The following is a 19,638-nucleotide window of genomic DNA, read 5'->3' as shown; positions in this document are numbered from 1 at the left end:
TATAGACCTGGAACATTTTTAAATTGAGAAATATTTTTCACATAGAAAATTATCAATTCGGTCAGTATGACATCTTGTTCATGGCCACACTGATACCATACAATACACAACTTTGTAGGATTGCGTCAAAGAAAAACAGAAAAAAGCCTGGCAACGTTGAAGAAAGGCATCACAGAAAAAAAATAAAATAGCCTTGCAAGGTTGTAAAAGGCATCACAGAAAAAATATCAAAATAGCCTTGCAACGTTGTCATGGTTGTAGGAAGGCGTCACAGAAAAATATTAAAATATAGCCTTGCAATGTTGTCATGATTGTAGGAAGGCGTCACAGAAAAACAAATATAGCCTTGCAACATTGTAGGACATGTAGAAAGGCGACACAGAAAAAGAAAAAAAATAGCTTGCAACGTTGTAAGAAGGCGACACAGAAAAAAAATAAAATAGCTTGCGACCTTGTAGGAAGGCGACACAGAAAAAAATAATATAGCTTGCAACCTTGTAGGAAGGCGACACAGAAAAAAATAAAATAGCTTGCAACCTTGTAGGAAGGCGCACACAGAAAAAATTAAAATAGCTTGCGACATTGTAGGAAGGCAACACAAAAAAAAAAATAGCTTGAGACCTTGTAGGAAGGCCACACAGAAAAACATAAAATATCTTGCGAGCTTGTAGGAAGGCGACACAGAAAAAAAATTAATTAGCTTGCAACCTTGTAGAACATGTAGGAAGGCGATACAGAAAAAAATAAAATTGCTTGCGACCTTGTAGGACAAGTAGGAAGGCGACACAGAAAAATATTATAATAGATAAAAAAGAAGATGTGGTATGATTGCCAATGAGACAACTATCCACAAAAGACCAAAAAGACACAGACATTAACAACTATAGGTCACTGTACGGCCTTCAACAATGAGCAAAGCCCATACCGCATAGTAGCCTTGCAACGTTGTAGGATTGCGCCAAAGAAAAAAGCCTATCCTTGACTACAAACTAATATATATGGACCATAATTTGCTATTGGGCTCCGTTTCCTATAACTATAGAAAAGTGATAAAATGTGAATTACTGTAAGAAAAGTTGCAACTACATCTAAAGATGCCATTATTTTTATCAACATACAAGTGTATGCTACTCTTCCCTAGAAAAAATTTTAAAATATACGAATTTCAAAGATTCTACAACCGTATTTTTGTGTCGTTTCTCGCGTTACTTATTGCTTCCGAAGAGCATAACGCTGACTGATTTATAGATAATCGTCACCGGCAAATTCGTAACTTTTGCTTTCAAATAACAAAGAACATCGACCCATAAGAATAGTGAGAAGAAAATACTGAGAACTATAAGTATTTATGTAGCAGATGTAAGAACAGTGGCGTGATTTTTGAATCCGATTTCGTAACGCAATTTTTAGATGATGTAATCTGCTTTGTTGTAATAGAATTCTTAAAAACAATATGCAAATATGAACTCTCGCGAGATGTTCAAACAGGTAAATCCGAGATGATTTACATTCTTGTTTTGATCTTCGTAATAATTAAGTAAGAAAATTACGTTGTCGTTATGCGTTACATTTCACACGAAACAGAAGTCCAGTTATTTATTAAAATTGTTTTTGTCCTTAAGTTCTAACCATTTCCGGTCATACTTGAAACACGTGACTAACATGTGATAACACCATTACGGCCGGATGTACGAAATACTAGGTCTAAACATTGTTTTTGTTTCCAACGGGATGTTAGCAAACATAATCTGTAGACTTGTTTCTTCTTGTTTAAAAGAGGAAAATACAATTGTCAATGAGATTGCGCCGGTGGTCTGTTATTTTTCCTATGTGCATAATGTTACATACGATCCTGTGTGAAAATAAATGCCCAATGACTTGAAAAAATCGATTTCATATTTGACAGACGTTAAAACACACTTCGTTTCCCGATAATGACGTGAAGAGTCCTTGGAAAAATCAATCGAAATTACGTCTCTTATCATTGTACCAATGCTCGTTGGATTGATTTAACTTCAGCAGTAAATATTACTGGATATTTTAGGTGAATAAATATAATTTAATAACAAATACATGTTAATATACCGTTACACTAAAAATGTACAAAGTTGGAATCCTGTCACAGTTTTTAATTAATATTTTTTATTCATGTTCTGCAAACACTTATCAGAAACACAATAAACTTGTCAAAAGAGAAGTAAACTTTTACCATGCATGACTTGAAAGGAAGTACTTTATTGATTTTAGCCCACTAAAGTAGGTTAAAATGTGGAAACCATGTAGATGGTGTACAGGTCATAAGTATCACATTTTGCCTATTTTAAAGATTTTAATTCTAAGTTAAAAGTTTTTTTCTTTACTGGATTTAAAGAATGTTACATTGCCAATGATTTGGAATAAATTGTATATATTAACTGGAATATCAAAACCAAATATAAATACATTTTTTTTGCTTAAACATCAAGATACAATGATTATGGTATCCTGTATCAATGGAGAAAATACGGAAAATTCTGAATAAATTGTACTAATTGTTTTCAAAACAAACACATATTTAGGAGTTTTATAATCCTGTTACATTTAAGATGGATTTTAAGAAAAAGTATACTGTTCAGATTATTTTAAGCAGATTTTGCAATGAAATAAAACTAAAAAAATGCTTTCGGTTTCTTATGGTTTCCTGTCAGGATTAAAAAAAACTTTAATATAACATTGAAAATAGATTTTAAATATTAACATGAAGCAAGTAACACTAGTAATGGTGTTTATTTATGCCTTTTGAATTATATTGTGCAAAATAAAGAAAATAAAGATTGGTTTCCTGTTTGGTTTCATGTCACGTAAACGGTGAATCAAAATGTATTAATTTTTTCTCGAAAAACTCAATTGTTCCATTCATACTATTTTAACAGCAACACAACCCACAAAATAAAAGTTAAAATTTTAGAACTTATGAAAAAGGATACAAAAAGAAACCAAAGGCTGAATACCAAATTATGGTCCATATACACAAATTAAACATCATTAGAAACTCGTTTAACACAATGCCTTTGAAAAGGTGAAAACGTGTGTGTTCGAACTTGAAAGGGGCGACCTAGAACATTATGGAAGCATTCGTGATGTGTGTCGAACTGACCCGTATTCTCCCTCATTCCAACCCAAAGTAGCTAAATTATGTCTTGTTACAGAGCCTTACCAGTGTAAGATTTGCTTGAGATGAAAAATAAATATGAAATAAGTTATGTAATGTAGGGGACAAAGTTCATTTGTCACAGTGACCCAGATAGATACTGGAAAACTTGATCAATGGGTTAAAATTTGTACCAAAACAAACAGTTGCGTTTTAGGATGTCGTAATTCTTGTAATTTACGACATCTACAAACTTTACGACTCACTTCCGGTAAACACGTTTTTTGATGATGAAATCATATGTCATAATTTAGTTCCTAAATCTATGTTCCTGGGCTTCATTTTTACACTTCCATAATTTATTCTAGCTTGTTTTACGAACATTTTGTCTAGTCAGGTAAAGACATCAAGATTTCGTTGGTTATAAAAATCACTAACAGTGCTGTGCAAATCACAAATGAATGAGAAAAATTCCATCTGTCCACTTGAATTTTCGTAAATATACTGAAGACAAAAACTATTTTTACTTTAAAGGTTTTGTATAATGATGGAAAAAAGATATTGCATGTTCATTTCATGAGGTTGGCACAAGGAATCATATATTGACTCGGTCTTCACGCTTAACCTATGGCTTTTGGCATACATGTACGTCACTTCTGGAATCGTGTCTTTCACTGGAAAAAATCGTCAATTTCGCACACCTTTATGTCATTTACCAGATAGAAGGTGCGCCCGGATCCCTGCTCTATTAAAAAATTCCAGCACTTTCATAATCGTCATTCTGTAGGATACATTTTGTACTTAGAAGCATGCTAAGTGTAGAAATAATTAATGTTCTGTAAGTACGTTATCTTGATTCCTGTACCACTGAGGGAGGGTGGCCATCTTAGGCAGCAACCATTTGATTTTCAGGGGGGCTATGGGTTTTTTTTCTGGACAATTTTTTTTTTCCGCCTGTGGCGAAAAACAATCTATTTTTTTCACGACAAGTCGAAAACAATTTTTTTCTCTCAATTTTAGCATTACATATAGTGGCAGCTGAGGGTGAAACAAACATTTTTTTTTTCTCAGAATCAAAAACAAATAATTTTTTTCTCCAAAAACTGGAAACAAACTTTTTTTTCCCAAAAAAAACATAGCCCCCCCCCCCCCCCCCCCAGAAAATCAAATGGTTGCTGCCTTATTAGATATTGATTTCCCAAATATTTTTGCAGTATATAAAATCAAATTTTTGACAGTTTACTCAACATTTGGGGAAAAAAAACGATGCATTAATTTTTGTCACCTGACAGATTTGTCAGAAAACTGTATCCCGGAACTGGCCTATTGGCTTTTAAGTTGTAAAATTGCTTTCAGTCTTGTACAATTCTTCTCTACAAGCCAACAAAAGCCAACTTAAATTTTCAAAAAAATGATCTACTAGAGTACTGGCTTGTGGACTCAAAAATTGAGTGTGAAGGCTGTTAATTGACTATTGATTAAAGCAAAAGTTTTGAAAGATTTAGTGAGGCTGTATAAGTTCTTTAACTGCCCATTCCTAGTGTTTTTAGTCCCATACTGATGAAGTCAAAGGGAACTCTAGATTTCCACTCTGTTCGTCTGTCTGTTCATTCGTCAGTACAGCAAATCAGTTTTCCTGACATTTTTTTTTCAGGCTTGAAAATATTATTGGATATTTAATGTATTATTTTATCATGACAAGGTACAGGTCAAATTTTGATTTTCACAATTTCAGCTTTTCTCTTTTTTTTAGCTCACCTTTCCTAAAAGGAAAGGTGAGCTTTTGCCATCACTTGGCGTCCGTCGTCATCCGTTCGTCGTTGTCGTAAACTATTTCAAAGATCTTCTTCTCTGAAACTACTGAACCAATTACAACCAAACTTTAGCTGAATGATCCTTAGGGTATCTAGAATAAAGGTTGTGTTTTTTTTTCCATTTTGTGAAAAAACATGGCAGCCATGGCTAAAAATAGAACATGGGGGTAAAATGCAGTTTTTTGCTTATATCTCAAAAACGAAAGCATTTAGAGCAATCTGACATGGGGTAATAATGTTCATTAGGTCAAGATCTATCAGCCCTGAAATTTTCAGATGAATCAAACAACCCATTGTTGGGTTGCTGCCACTTAATTGGTAATTTTCAGGAAATTTTGCAGATTTTGGTCATTATCTTGAATATTATTATAGATAAAGATAAACTGTAAACAGCAAAAATGATCAGCAAAGTAAGATCTACAAATAAGTTATTATGACCAAAATTGTCAATTGACCCCTTAAGGAGTTATTGTCCTTTAATGACAATTTTTCACAATTTGTTCATCATATTTGCTAACTTTAAAAAATCTTCTCCTCCAAATTCAACCAAACTTCAACTGAATGATGATCAGTAGGGTGTATAAAATAAAGTTTGTGTTTTATTTTCTATTTCGTCAAAAAACATGGCCGTCATGGCTAAAAATAGAACAATTTTAATATGTTGTTACTGACAACTAAATGAGGGTCAAGTTCAATAATGGCGATTTTGACTTTTACCGTTCAGGAGTTATGGTTCTTGAAAGATTGAAAAATGGAGTTTCCAGTCGTGTTCCTGCATTTATGCATGAACTGTTCTACCAAAGCTTCCCAAATTTTAATATGTTGTTACTGATAACAAAATGGAGGTCAAGTTAAATAATGACGATTATGACTTTTACCGTTCAGGAGTTATTGTTCTTGAAAGATTGAAAAATGGAGTTTCCAGTCGTGTCCGTGCATTTACGCATGAACTGTTCTACCAAAGCTTCCTAAATTTTAATATGTTGTTACTGATGACAAAATGGAGGTCAAGTTCAATAATGACGATTTTGACTTTTACCGTTCAGGAGTTATGGTTCTTGAAAGATTGAAAAATGGTGTTTCCAGTCGTGTCCGTGCATTTTCTCATGAACCATTCAACCAAAGCTTTTGAAATATTTATATGATGTTACTGATGACAAAATAGAGGTCAAGTTCAATAATGACGATTTTGCCTTTTACGGTTTAGGAGTTATGGTTCTTGAAAGATCGTAAAATGGCGTTTCCATTCACGTTATTGCATTTACTCATGAACCATTCAATCTAAGCTTTTCAAATTTTAATATGTTGATACTGATGACAAAATGAAGGTCAAATTTGATATTGAAAATTTTCACTTTCACCATTCATCAGTAATGGTTCTTGTGATATTGCCAGGACACAAATAAATGTTAATAAATCCGGTTTGCTGTCGTTGTGACAGCCTCTTGTCTTTAGTAAATTTTTTGAAGATTTTAATGGTCGGTTTAATGTTTATAATTTTATGTAGTTTACACCATGACAAGTTATAGATCCATTACAATGAATTTTTAACCTGTAGGGGACTATGTTTTGCCATGCAATCCTCACAGAATGATTGTTGTACATAAAACAGCATTTTATGTAAAATAAAAAGTATACTACAAATGTACATTATAGGACTTCAATTCTTCTAAATTCTTTAAAAAAGATTAAAAAAGATTATTTTGATCCTTGATATATTTATGATATTAATTTATTTTTCAGTTTGATACAATTATTTACCTGTGCTTTCTTGAGACATAAGTAATTATTTAACAAAATGGCTGAAAATGGAACTGCCTACAGTCCTGAGGAGAAACTTGAACTGATTAAAAGAAATTTACAGGTATATTTTACTTTGAAAAGAAATTTTTCGTACATGTAACAAAGATGTGTTTTAAAAAGATAATCAATAATGTCCATGAATATGCTAGTTTTCTGCAAACCATATAAAAAAATTGTTACCCACAAAAATATATGAAGCCACAGAACATAAGAAACATTAAAATTATCATTACATTTCTGGATGATAATCAGGATAATAGATATAAGATATTTAGATGGAAACTGCAGCTTTCTTGTTATAAACTATTAAAATGAAGACATATATGCATTAAGTAGTAGAAACAGATATATGCTTACACTTAAAAACAAAATAGAGGATGATGATCATTTCTTTCTTAAACGCACATAATTCATGTATTTTGAACCCTTCTGAAAGAAAGGAAAACAAGTTGTCCCACTAAAGATTTTTTTCAAACACTGCCATGACTAAGCTGCCACTTAATGAGATTGAAGTCCTATGAAGTCAAATTGACTGTAATCAATAGAAATGTCTTAAGTCATGAAAGTTGACTGGGGTAAATTTTTCTGATAAGTTGATATCTAATATTGTTTATATAAATATCCTTTGAAAATGTTTTTTTTAATAGGAAGTTCTGGGTGAGGACAGGATCACACCAATTATAAAGGAAAGAGACTTGAAAATCTATTGGGGAACAGCTACAACCGGCAGACCACATGTTGCCTATTTTGTTGCCATGTCAAAAGTTGCTGATTTCTTACATGCCGGGTGTGAGGTAAGCCTATTTTGTTATCATGTCAAAAGTTGCTGATTTCTTACATGCTGGGTGTGAGGTAAACCTATTTTGTTGCCATGTCAAACATTGTCAAAAGTTGCTGATTTCTTACATGCTGGGTGTGAGGTAAGCCTATTCTGTTGCCAGATCTTTTCTTTGCAAATGTGAGACATATGATACTATTTGTATTTTTTTGACAAAAATAACAGAAATTTGATAGGAAAATCAGTTTGTATACAATGTATATGTATAGACAAACAGCTTGAACAGGCAATCCATGTGTTGCCCATATTTTTGACATGGAAAAAAGGCAGATTGTTTTTTTCTTGATATGATATTGCAAAACCATTAAGACAGGCAAATTGCTTGTAAATAAACTCATCATAGATACCAGGACTAAATTTTGTATATACAGTACGCCAGACACAGGCTTCGTCTACAAAAGACTCATCAGTGACGCTCGAATCCAAAACAGTTAAAAAGGCCAAATAAAGTACGAAGTTGAAGAGCATTAAGGACTAAAATTCATAAAAGTTATGCCAAATAAAGCTAAGGTAATCTATGCCTGAGGTAGAAAAGCCTTAGTTTTTCAAAAAATTAAAATTTTGTAAACAGTTAATTTATAGATATTACCATATCCATGATATCAATGATAATTCATGTCAGCACAAAAAGTTCTGACTACGGGGCTGGTGATACCCTCGGGGAAATAAATCTCCACCAGCAGTGGCATCAACACAGTGGTTGTAAATAAACTCATCGTAGATACCAGGACTAAATTTTGTATATACAGTAAAATGTACCATACCTCTTTCCACAGATATTCTATGAGTGTTGTATAATTACATTACTGCAGAACAATTACAACATACACCCACAGTTGTATGGTCATGCCAATAAATGCATTGTTGCATGTAAATTTATAAATAATTGCATGCGTTTGTTATTGTGATTTTTCGAATACCAGTAATAATGGACAAATTTTTAAAATGCAAGATTAATTTGTTACGATTTCAGGAAATCTGCATACAAATATGTGTATCAGATATATCAGAATGTTTTATCATATGCATCAAGTTGTATATTCACCTTCATAAAAACCTCACAATTATTTCTGAATTTACAATACATAGGTGAGAAATATTAGATTGTTTTCTGTTTCCTAGGTAACCATTTTGTTTGCTGATCTCCATGCCTACTTAGATAACATGAAAGCACCCTGGTCATTGCTGCAGTTGAGAGAAAAATATTATGAAGCCATTATCAAGGCAATGTTAAAATCTATAAATGTGCCTCTAGAAAAACTGAAGTTTGTCAAGGGAACAGATTTTCAGCTGAGCAAGTGAGTAATGTATATGAGGAGTACATTACACAGAAAAAAAAATTTGAAAAGTTTGACGATACAGTTGATACAACAACAGAAGCTTTTTTTATGATTAAGAGATGTCTGAAGCAAAACTTAGAAATACATTTTTAATTTCAGTATTTTTCTGACAGATGGCAAGACACTGTTCTGTGGAACCTTTTACAAAATTTTAGGAAACACAAACAAAACAAAAATGGTGATTCAGTTAAAATGGATCTTTCTTAAATAATTCACTGTAAAATATGGTCGATACTGGTTATTCATTACTGGGGAAAGTTTAGGGGACATAAGGTTTTCACTCCGTCTGTCTGTCTGTCCATCAGTCAGTTCGGTAAATCAGTTTTCCACACTTTTTTCTTCATCCTTATGTATATTGATGTATTTCTAGGACTTTTACATGATACAAAAGCTACATGTATGAAGTGACATCTGTGATAAAATTCTAAATTCACCTTTCCTTGTTTAACATTACTTTATTTATTGCTACAGGGAATATACATTAGATGTATACAGACTGTCGTCATTGGTTACAGAACATGATGCAAGGAAGGCTGGCGCTGAAGTTGTCAAACAGGTCCAACATCCATTGTTAAGTGGTTTGTTATATCCAGGACTTCAGGTAAGTCTGTGTTTCCATGGAAACTTGAGTGCAGCTCAAGCGTTCAAAAACTGTGGATTCATTAATATATGTAGAAACAAATTTTTGTGTATACAGTGGAACCAAGACTTTAGATGTTCATTGAATTTCAAATTTTCCAATAGGATGTATATATATATGCAGACTTTAACAAAACCATGAAATCAAATATCCACATACATGCAAGTTTTCCTCAATCCACGAAAATTGGTACCAAGGAAATTAAATGAATCCATAGTAGGTCTTTCTGTCTTTTTAGCAAGTATTTGTTCTTTCTTAGGCAATAGCAAATATTAGAGTGTAAAATAAAAACCTGTGGGAATCAGAATATCAAATGTCTAAGGCGTACCTATGGTTGCCAGATCTGTGGAGCTGGAGCTGCTTACCCTTCTGCAGCACCTCAGTCCACCCCAGTTGTATGTGAGGTTCTTAAATTGTTACTCAGTCTTTATAGTCTTATGTATTGTGTTTTATGTACTTTTGTTAGTATTTTCCATTTTACCCATGATATTGCCAGTTTGTCTTCAATCTATGAGTTTTATTGCTTTACTTTCTTATTATTGTCCAGAATATACATTTGGTATTTGCCACGTGATTTTGAAGATACAAATATCAATCTATCTTTTGAATTCATTTATCATCTTACAGGCTTTAGATGAAGAATATTTGAAAGTTGATGCACAGTTTGGTGGTGTTGATCAGAGAAAGATATTCACCTATGCTGAAAAGGTAGGCAAAATAGCTACAGGTACATTATAAAAATTTCACTATGATTAGAAATTGTTACAGCATAAGATATTGACTTTTAATATCATTTAAAAGACAGGAAAGAAAAAGTTTGAAGGCAGAAATTAAATGGTAAAGCTTAATTTGCAAAGAATAAGTTTTGCACTTTTAAAGACCTTCTGATCACTTATTTCATCTTAAGAAAATATTGGTCATGTTGGTTATTTAACCTAATTATTATAAAGGTGAAAAGCAGGGCTGTTCAAGAACTAAATGCATAGGGGCAAGGGAGATCCTTTGTTAAGCCCCTATCCTTCTGTAACATTATTTTTTTTTAACAAAACTCTGAGCACAAAGCAACCACCCACAATGATTATTTTGAATGCCTCCCACACCCCATCATGCTCAATTTGGAACATCCATCAGTTAGACATGTTAGATATGAGAGTAATTAAGTCACCTAAAAATTTTGAACATGGAACCATGAGAGGTATTTACTTCAAGACTTTTAAAAGAACTGACCAATCACAATAAATATTAAACACCTCTAACTTACATAATTAATTTCTATTTTTAGTACCTGCCACATTTAGGATACACCAAAAGAATACATTTCATGAACCCTATGGGTAAGTGTACATTTGTTCTTACAATTTTTATATACCCATACAGCAGATCAGAGTTTGCGAAAACTTCGTTTGACCCATCGGTCATGGGACCGACAAAGCAAGATTATTTGTCAGTCCTACAAAATTTTAGCCAGTCCTAAAAAATCTGTCAATTTGATCCTAAAATAAAAATAATAACGTATTTTATCCAAAAATAACTTTATTATTATTAGTTTTATTTTTCACCGCCACGGACAAATTAACAATGAAGGACCACTTCTGATTATTCTTAATTAAAGTCATTTTCTCTATCTATTTCATCATCTGAATCATTTTCTCCGTACTTGTTATCTTTATCTAAGATTTCAATCGCCGATTGTTTGCCATGAACAAACTTAGCAAGCCACGTGTAGATGGGCACTTTGGTTTTCATAGGTTTCAGTTTGTTTATAACAGGAAACCAGTACCGGAAATTAGCAGCAGGTACATCTGAATAGTAATCAAAGGTACCAGGATTATAATTTAGTACGCCAGACGCGCGTTTCGTCTACACAAACTCATCAGTGACGCTCATATCAAAATATTTATAAAGCAACATGTACAAAGTTGAAGAGCATTGAGGATCCAAAATTCCAAAAAGTTGTGCCAAATACGGCTAAGGTAATCTATGCCTGGGATAAGAAATTCCTTAGTTTTTCGAAAAATTCAAAGTTTTGTTAACAGGAAATTTATAAAGGACCACATTATTGATACTCATGTCAACACCGAAGTGTTGACTACTGGGCTGGTGATACCCTCGGGGACGAAACGTCCACCAGCAGTGGCATAGACCCAGTGGTGTAAATAGTTATCAAAGGTATCAGGATTATAATTTAGTACGCCAGACGCCTGTAAACACATATTGGAATTAGTTGTGGTACAACTAATTACCGAAAAAAATGCAATGCAACAGCCGTTTTTACATCGGTCATCAGGACCGGCACTAGCTTTCAAAATACTGGTCCGAGCCTTATTTTGACCGATAGGACCGACAGGACCGACCATTTTCGCGAACTCTGAGCAGATGTACATTGGGTTCATTTATATTCATGGGATAACAGATTTTCATTCTGAGGGGAGGGGGGAAGAATTGTGTTCTCTTCTTTCAACCATGAATAGTAGTAAAATGATGAATTTGCAGTATGATATAGATTCTACCATTGCATCAAATTTGACATGATAATTCACCATGCATTGCCATTCTAGACAGTTAAGTTTGATCAAATTTAAAACTTCATAATTGTAAAGCTTTTTAAACATAAGAAATTTCAACATTATACATCTGAATCTTATGTATCAAAGAAATTACTAACAAACGTGTTGTTTTTACAGTTCCTGGTTTGACTGGTAGTAAAATGAGTTCATCAGAGGAAGATTCTAAAATAGATTTACTTGACACTGCAGCCCAGGTGAAGAAGAAATTAAAGATGGCCTTCTGTGAACCTGGAAATATAACAGAAAATGGCCTGTTATCCTTCTGTAAACATGTCCTCTATCCAATCACATGTAAAGAAGGTAAGTTTGTATAATGAATATTCATAATATCATGTGATATTTATATCCAAGCACATGTAAAGAAGGTATGTTTGTATAATGAATATTCATAATATCATGTGATAGTTATATCCAATCACATGTAAAGAAGGTAAGATTGGTCCACCATTTTCTACATTAGAGAATGCCTGTACCAAGTCAGGAATATGACAGTTGTTATCCATTCGTTTGATGTGTTTGGACTTTTGATTTTTGATTTTCCTTTTTGAATTTTCCTCGGAGTTCAGTATTTTTGTGTTTTTACTTTTTAATGAATATTCATTACATCATGTGATATTAATATCCAATCACATGTAAAGAAGGTCAGTTTAGTTATAACTGAATATTCATTATATCATGTGATATTTATAAGACAGCCTACTGGATTTAATTTATGCAACAGATTACACGTTCAAATGCAGCCTAATGATGGTATGGAGATGTCATCATAGTCCTAAGACAATAACTTGAGTATAAGTGTTTGGATCTCTATGAAATCTACCACAAGGTTCCATATCACAAAAGGAAGGTTTGGATTGATTTTATGATTAAATGGTCCTATATATAACCCTATCAGAAATTTTGGCCAGAAACATTTTCTGTTTTCTAGACATAAATGGGATGCATTTTCCAAATAAACACAAAAAGGAAAATTTTGGCTGTTTCTTAAATAATTTTAGATGGAAAAAAATGGTCAAAATAGGTTCAACTTGGGTGCCCTCACATTAAAAAACCTATTTCGATATTGTACTGAACACATGAACCCTAACCATTTAAAACTACAATTCAAATTTAAAAAATAAATCTCAAAAAGTATTAAACGGGCAGTAAATAGTGAAAAAGATTTACAGCTGATTGCATTGAGTGTGTATGTAAAGGTAATATCTTTAGTTCGCTTGCTTGCTAGCTGAACCATGAAGTCATTCTTATGATAGGTAATCTACCCTCCTTTAAGAGTAGACAAGTCCGACAGATAGATTCTCCTTACCTAAGAATGTCATTACTGTTCAGCTAGCAAGCAAGCTAACCAATATATTACCTTTACATACACACTCAATGCAATCCTCTGTAATGACTTATTGAATTGCAAATATTTGTACATATTTATTGCTAGCTGCATGTTATGTATATGTAACCATTTCTATTTTTAGGATTCACAGTGGTTAGGAAGGAAGAATTTGGTGGAAACATAACATACAAGAAGTTCCAAGAACTGGAAGAGGCTTTTGCTAAAGAGGTAATGAATAGCAACAAAATATTATAAGTATGGTGCATCTTTGTTAAAAAGAAAAGCAGAAATAAAAAAATTGAAGAAATATATGTCTGAGGACATGAATGGCCACGCTCAAGCTTCAAACAAACGAAAATGAGACAGACAGTCAAGGGTACACTTTATGCCCCCTGTGCACCTACTGCAAAAGGGGGAGGAAGGTCATAACAATCCTGAAAACAAACAAAAGTAACAATTCCAAAGAAAGATATGTACATTTGTCTGCATCAGCTGACTCATCTTTTTAAGAAGCATTTACTGCTAATTTCCTAATGCATGTAGAGCAGGACTTTGGACAATTTGCTTGCTTTGTTTGTATATTGTACAATTGTAATTGGGATAACTTCCAATCAAATTTTAAAATAATATATACAGGTTTAACTATGCCTATATATATTGTTTAAAGATGTCAATCTTAATTATAAAGCTTGAGTAAACATTTATACAAACAAATTTAGCAAGCCAACCAAAGCTTTAGTCTACAAGCATTAGGAAATTAGCTCTAATATTGTCATGAATAAAAGTTTATTCATAATATAATCATGATAATGTTTCAAATGGGAGATACATTCTTTTATATTATATTAAATGGAACAAATATGACAGTACTGGTTCCTTACAGAATATTTGTTCCAGCAAGAACAGAAACTATGGCATTTTTATTACAGTATCCAGCGAAACAGTTGCAAGGTGTTTTAAACAAATATTTTTAAACAGAACAATACCAATTTCTGAATTTATGATACCTTGATCTGCTATGGATCCAATCACAATAGATTTGACCAGCTCATTAACTGACCAAATTATTTTATTCTTTTAGGAGGTGCACCATGGTGATTTTGACCTGCACATGAACTGACCAAATTATTTTATTCCTTTAGGAGGTGCACCCTGGTGATTCAATGGTATCTGTAGAGAGTTACCTGAATCAGCTGTTCAACTGACCTAATTATTTTATTCCTTTAGGAGGTGCACCCTGGTGATTTAAAGGTATCTGTAGAGAATTACCTGAATCAGCTGTTGGATCCTATCAGGAAGGAGTTTGAAACACCTGAACTGAAGAAACTCACTAGTCAAGCCTATCCTGTGGAGAAAAAAAGTAAGATAATGTCTATTGTTATACAACATTAGAACTGAAAGTGTAAAATATGTCCCATCTTACATCCATCTATCTCCCAATATGGGCCATTACTGGTGTGAAAGTGTAAAATATGTCCCATCTTACATCCATCTATCTCCCAATATGGGCCATTACTGGTGTGAAAGTGTAAAATATGTCCCATCTTACATCCATCTATCTCCCAATATGGGCCATTACTGGTGTGAAAGTGTAAAATATGTCCCATCTTACATCCATCTATCTCCCAATATGGGCCATTACTGGTGTGAAAGTGTAAAATATGTCCCATCTTACATCCATCTATCTCCCAATATGGGCCATTACTGGTGTGAAAGTGTAAAATATGTCCCATCTTACATCCATCTATCTCCCAATATGGGCCATTACTGGTGTGAAAGTTTAAAATTTACTAATAATTGTAGTTAGTTCTTGTAACTTCATTTCTCAAATACATTGTAGTTTCTCAAATACATTGTAGTTCCATGCACTCTGCTTACTTAAATAAAAAAAAATCTAGAAGAATTAAATGACAGACCAGAATGTTCATACATGTCTGTTGTATCAAGATTAGCTTAAGATCATTTCACTATAATGCTGCACAAATCTGGAATGGGCTGCTAAACCATTGTCGAATGGAAACATCTTTGACCCCAATGCAACAAAGTGGTACAGAACATGGGATCCAAATAACAGCTCATGCCAGTGCAGTGCATGCATAAAGTGTATGTGCCTGTGTTTATTTTTTTTTTTTAATTTTTGTGTGACTTTTTGATTTGTGAAATCTTATTATTAACTTGTGCTATGCTTTAAGTGTACTATGCTTTTAACTTATATATGTCATTTGTGGTATCATTCTATGCACTATATGTTTAAAATTGTGTTGTTTTCATGACTTTTGTATGTGTGTATTATATTTTGTTTTTAAGTCGATTTGAAAAGCTCACTAGAGCTTGTGTTAATGCAGTTTATTGAATATCGGCTCTAAATAAAACTTTGAATTGAATTGAATTGTATCAGTATATATTATATTACAGAGAAACCTGGTCAGGCAGGAGGACAGACAGAAGAAGCACTCGTTCCATCTAGATTAGATCTGAGAGTTGGTAAAATCACTAAAGTTGAAAAGGTAAATATATCTAATGAGTCAGAAGATTACACAAATACCGTTATGAATACTGTAGGTTCATTATTATTCATGGCTTACCAATTTTTGTCAGTAAAGGTTAATTGCAAATTCTTTCAACAAAGTATATTTTTATGCCCCATTTATGTTTTTTTTGTCTGTTCCTGTGTTTGTCCATCCGTCTGTCTGTCCTGCTTCAGATTATGGTTGAGGTAGTTTTTGATGAAGTTGAAGTCCTATCAACTTGAAAATTAGTTCATTTTGTACACATGTTCTTATGATATGATATGATCTTTTTCTAATTTTAATGCCAAATTAGTGTTTTGACCCCCAAATTTACGGTCCACTGAACATAGAAAATTATTATGTGTTTGGGGCATCCATGTACTATCGACACATTCTTGTTTATATATGATACATTTAAATATACTTGTATGCCGACTTTTGAAAAAACATGAAATCAAATGTTCACTAAAGAAATAGAATCTTGTTTTGCTTAATCAAATAAGTTTTACTTTAAGTCTGCAAGTTAAAAGAAGGTTACTAACAGAGCTTTTGAACTGATATACATAATAAATATAGACATATAATTAAAATAAGGAGACATGGTATGATTGCCATAAGACAACAATCTACCAAAATGTGATGAAGTGGATGTAATATTATAAACAGTGTGAAAAAAAGAGATGCGGGCCATGCTTCATCGATACAGCAAAGGCACAAATAATTTCAAAAAAATGATCTACGAATCTTACATAAATTTCACAGTAAATGTAATGTATATACAATGTGTCAAGATCTAAAGTACTTATAGAGTTCAATAGAAATAGTGAACAAATCTAACAGAGTCTAACAAAGATCCTCATTCATCACCAATTTCTCTTAATTACAAAAAACAACATTGAGAGTTCACAAAAGACACATGCTGAGACCCATTGAACAAATTGGAGAGGTGAGAAATAGATTATCCCCAAAATATATTTACTTGGTGTAATATTTCTTATGTTAAATTGACATATAACCGTAATTGATCTAAAACCTGTCTTTCTTCTTCATTTTGTCAATAGTTCTGACAAGGTTCACTCCCCCATTCATTTTAATGAAAAATCCCTGATGAGATTTCCTATATCAAAACATGGACTTTGTCATTTTTGCTTACTGTGAATTCATTATTATGTGTTGGATAACAATTTTTGTGAGTACAGGTGAGCCACGAATTCAAATGTTCAATGAATTACACATTTTCTATATGCTATGTATGCAAAGATTGGCTAAACCAAGAAATCAAATATCCACTAAAATTGATACCCACAAAAATAAACAAATCCACAGTATATAATTTGGAGAGTTGAGGCATTTATATTTCTTCCTTAGAAGACTCAAACATTTTTTAAACAAGTTTGTTTTTAATTTGTAGCATCCAGATGCTGATTCACTGTATGTAGAAACAGTAGATTTAGGTAATGGTGACGAGAGAACTGTAGTCAGTGGGCTAGCAGGACTGGTACCCATGGAGGATTTACAAGACAGACTAGGAGTGTTTTTATGTAATCTGAAACCACAAAAGATGAGAGGAATTGAATCAAAGGCCATGCTAATGTGTGCTTCAGTGTAGGTTATCTTATATAGATAAAACAGCCTTGTTGTTAAGTGATTTATTGCTTTAATGAAGGTATTAGATGAATTTAGATTTATTATTATTTAATTGGTACTAATTTGCCCTGCTTTCCTTGCATGATAAAGACAAACCATGAATATTTATGATCAATGAAATGCAGGTTTCTCATGAAGGAAAAATTGGTTATTGATTTGGGGATGTACAGGGGAAGGCTGCCAAACAGTGCTCATACTGTTCAACCAAAGCTTGAGCAGGAGTTAGGGTCCTTGAGAAATAAAAAAATGCGAGGACACAAATAAATGTTAAAAAATCTGGTTTGTTGATGTTGACTTTTGATCAGGTGAGCTATAAATTCAAAGTTTTCTATCATCTATATTTATGATAGACTGAATCTTATAATAACAACAATTTTATTTTGTAGTGCTGAGCCAAGGGCAGTAGAACCTTTAAACCCACCAGAGGGCAGTGCACCAGGGGAGAGAGTATTTTTTGAAGAACATGAGTCTGGCAAACCTGATGAAGAATTGAAGCCAAAGAAAAAAGTGTGGGAACAATTACAGGTGTGTGTAAAGAGATTTTTTTACCTCAAAAACTTTTGGTCTGTTCTATTCCATTAAATCCAAATTCCTGCAGCCAAGAGCAAATTTTATACTTTAAAGATAATGATTCCTTAAGGTTCCACTAAAGTCAAAATATAGGACACTTCATAAACATCTAAACTTTGCCTGTATTTTTCAACCTATAATGAATAAAGTCATAAACTATGAAAACATATGTTCATTTAAACATACTTTATTTTTCAGGTTTTCATTTTCACTGTTCATCAGTTATGGTCCTTGTGATATTGATATTGACACAAATGAATGTAAATAAATTTGGTTTGCTGTCGCTCTGACAGCCTCTTGTTTTTTAATTAAATATCAGTGCTAATATTCATGTTTTTATTTTCAGCCTGATTTACGAACAAACAGTGAGTGTATAGCTGAATGGCAAGGAAATATAATGAAGACCAAGTTAGGGAATGTGACGTGTAAATCACTAAAATCGTCACCCATTAAATGATAAAGATCATATGTAGGATGTATTTATTTATTGTGAACACCATTGTCGAGGAACTCATTTGTGATACAAACTGTCCTGTCATTGTATTTTAATGTTCCGTAGAAATTTTAATTTATTAGTTGACTGCCATATTTTTTGTTGATAGTATTTTAGCAATTATATGTTACATAAAAGACTATTCACTGAAAACATTGTCAACATGTTTTTTGTGGACAATTGTATGTTATACATATTAAAACTACTATTCACTGATAGTGTTATCAACATAATTTTTTTTTTAAGAATCAAATTTAATTTAAATTGAATGCATGAAAGGAAATCCCACCTGAAATGAATTTTTATTTTATTATTCAAAGAGTTGCCATCGTCAATTGCTGATTTTCGAGTTGCAAATTATGTTCAAGTGATGACTGTACCAAAGTCTAATGTAATATTTGAAATATTATGGGATATGTCAACTATAGATTATCCACGTGCTAAATATGGAATAACGTTGCCTTACTTTGTATATTCACTGTGCTTCTAAGTTTGGCATAAAGGAGAAACATTCCTACATTTATTACCACACATACATATATTGCCTGCAGTTTTCTTCTTTTTTTTCATATCTATAAATGCTAAAGATTATTTTGCAAAAATGTTCATCAAATGGGTTGAGACATTTTGAAAATGTTAAAGAATAAGATTGATGATTAAAAAATCATGATCTGCTATAATCTTTCTTGATAGCTTATCTACTTTGTAATTGTTTGTTTTTAATTGAATAAGATTTTTGTTGTCTGGCTAAAGTTAAATGTTTTGTATTGTGAACATGTGACTTGTGTCATATTTCTAATGGTTATGGTATCCATTTGTTTCATTCATCTCGGTCACAAAATAAAACTTTATTGTTCATTATTTTCATTTATATTTTCTTAAATATTCAAATTTTAGTATAAATATGTTCTATGTTGATATATTCTCAGTATCCTACCTTGACAGCTCAATTTAAGTGG

At 32.6% G+C, this 19,638-nt stretch overlaps 2 protein-coding genes across 6 annotated transcripts in view; one reads left to right on the top strand and one right to left on the bottom strand.

Moving 5' to 3' along the window:
• The window catches only part of LOC134686802 (1-acyl-sn-glycerol-3-phosphate acyltransferase delta-like), a 43,993-nt gene extending 40,624 nt beyond the window's left edge, over window positions 1–3,369 (bottom strand). Inside the window, exon 1 of one of the 2 annotated variants that reach the window (XM_063546587.1) lies at window positions 3,325–3,369. The gene's annotated coding sequence lies outside the window, so the exon portion shown is untranslated. Of the gene's footprint in view, window positions 1–3,196 lie in introns of both variants that reach the window. The other variant, XM_063546585.1, reaches the window with a different exon arrangement.
• The window catches only part of LOC134686800 (tyrosine--tRNA ligase, cytoplasmic-like), a 338,438-nt gene extending 319,541 nt beyond the window's left edge, over window positions 1–18,897 (top strand). For 2 of the 4 annotated variants that reach the window (XM_063546584.1, XM_063546583.1), the window contains exons 2-14: window positions 6,688–6,808; window positions 7,395–7,541; window positions 8,708–8,883; window positions 9,397–9,526; window positions 10,193–10,273; window positions 10,848–10,899; window positions 12,250–12,432; window positions 13,602–13,687; window positions 14,687–14,819; window positions 15,875–15,966; window positions 17,381–17,574; window positions 18,003–18,141; window positions 18,533–18,897. In XM_063546584.1, the coding sequence (XP_063402654.1) occupies window positions 6,743–6,808; window positions 7,395–7,541; window positions 8,708–8,883; window positions 9,397–9,526; window positions 10,193–10,273; window positions 10,848–10,899; window positions 12,250–12,432; window positions 13,602–13,687; window positions 14,687–14,819; window positions 15,875–15,966; window positions 17,381–17,574; window positions 18,003–18,141; window positions 18,533–18,643 (1,590 nt within the window). In that variant the 5' untranslated portion in view covers window positions 6,688–6,742 and the 3' untranslated portion in view covers window positions 18,644–18,897. Of the gene's footprint in view, window positions 1–3,316; window positions 3,528–6,687; window positions 6,809–7,394; window positions 7,542–8,707; window positions 8,884–9,396; window positions 9,527–10,192; window positions 10,274–10,847; window positions 10,900–12,249; window positions 12,433–13,601; window positions 13,688–14,686; window positions 14,820–15,874; window positions 15,967–17,380; window positions 17,575–18,002; window positions 18,142–18,532 lie in introns of those variants that run through there. The other 2 variants (XM_063546581.1, XM_063546582.1) reach the window with 2 other exon arrangements.
• The last annotated feature ends 741 nt before the right edge of the window (window positions 18,898–19,638 follow it).

This window comes from Mytilus trossulus, chromosome 10, assembly GCF_036588685.1.
Source record: "Mytilus trossulus isolate FHL-02 chromosome 10, PNRI_Mtr1.1.1.hap1, whole genome shotgun sequence".
Classification (NCBI taxonomy): Eukaryota; Metazoa; Mollusca; class Bivalvia; order Mytilida; family Mytilidae; genus Mytilus; species Mytilus trossulus.
The sequence above is the reverse complement of the archived record's forward strand: the minus strand, read 5'-3'. Positions and strand labels throughout refer to the sequence as shown.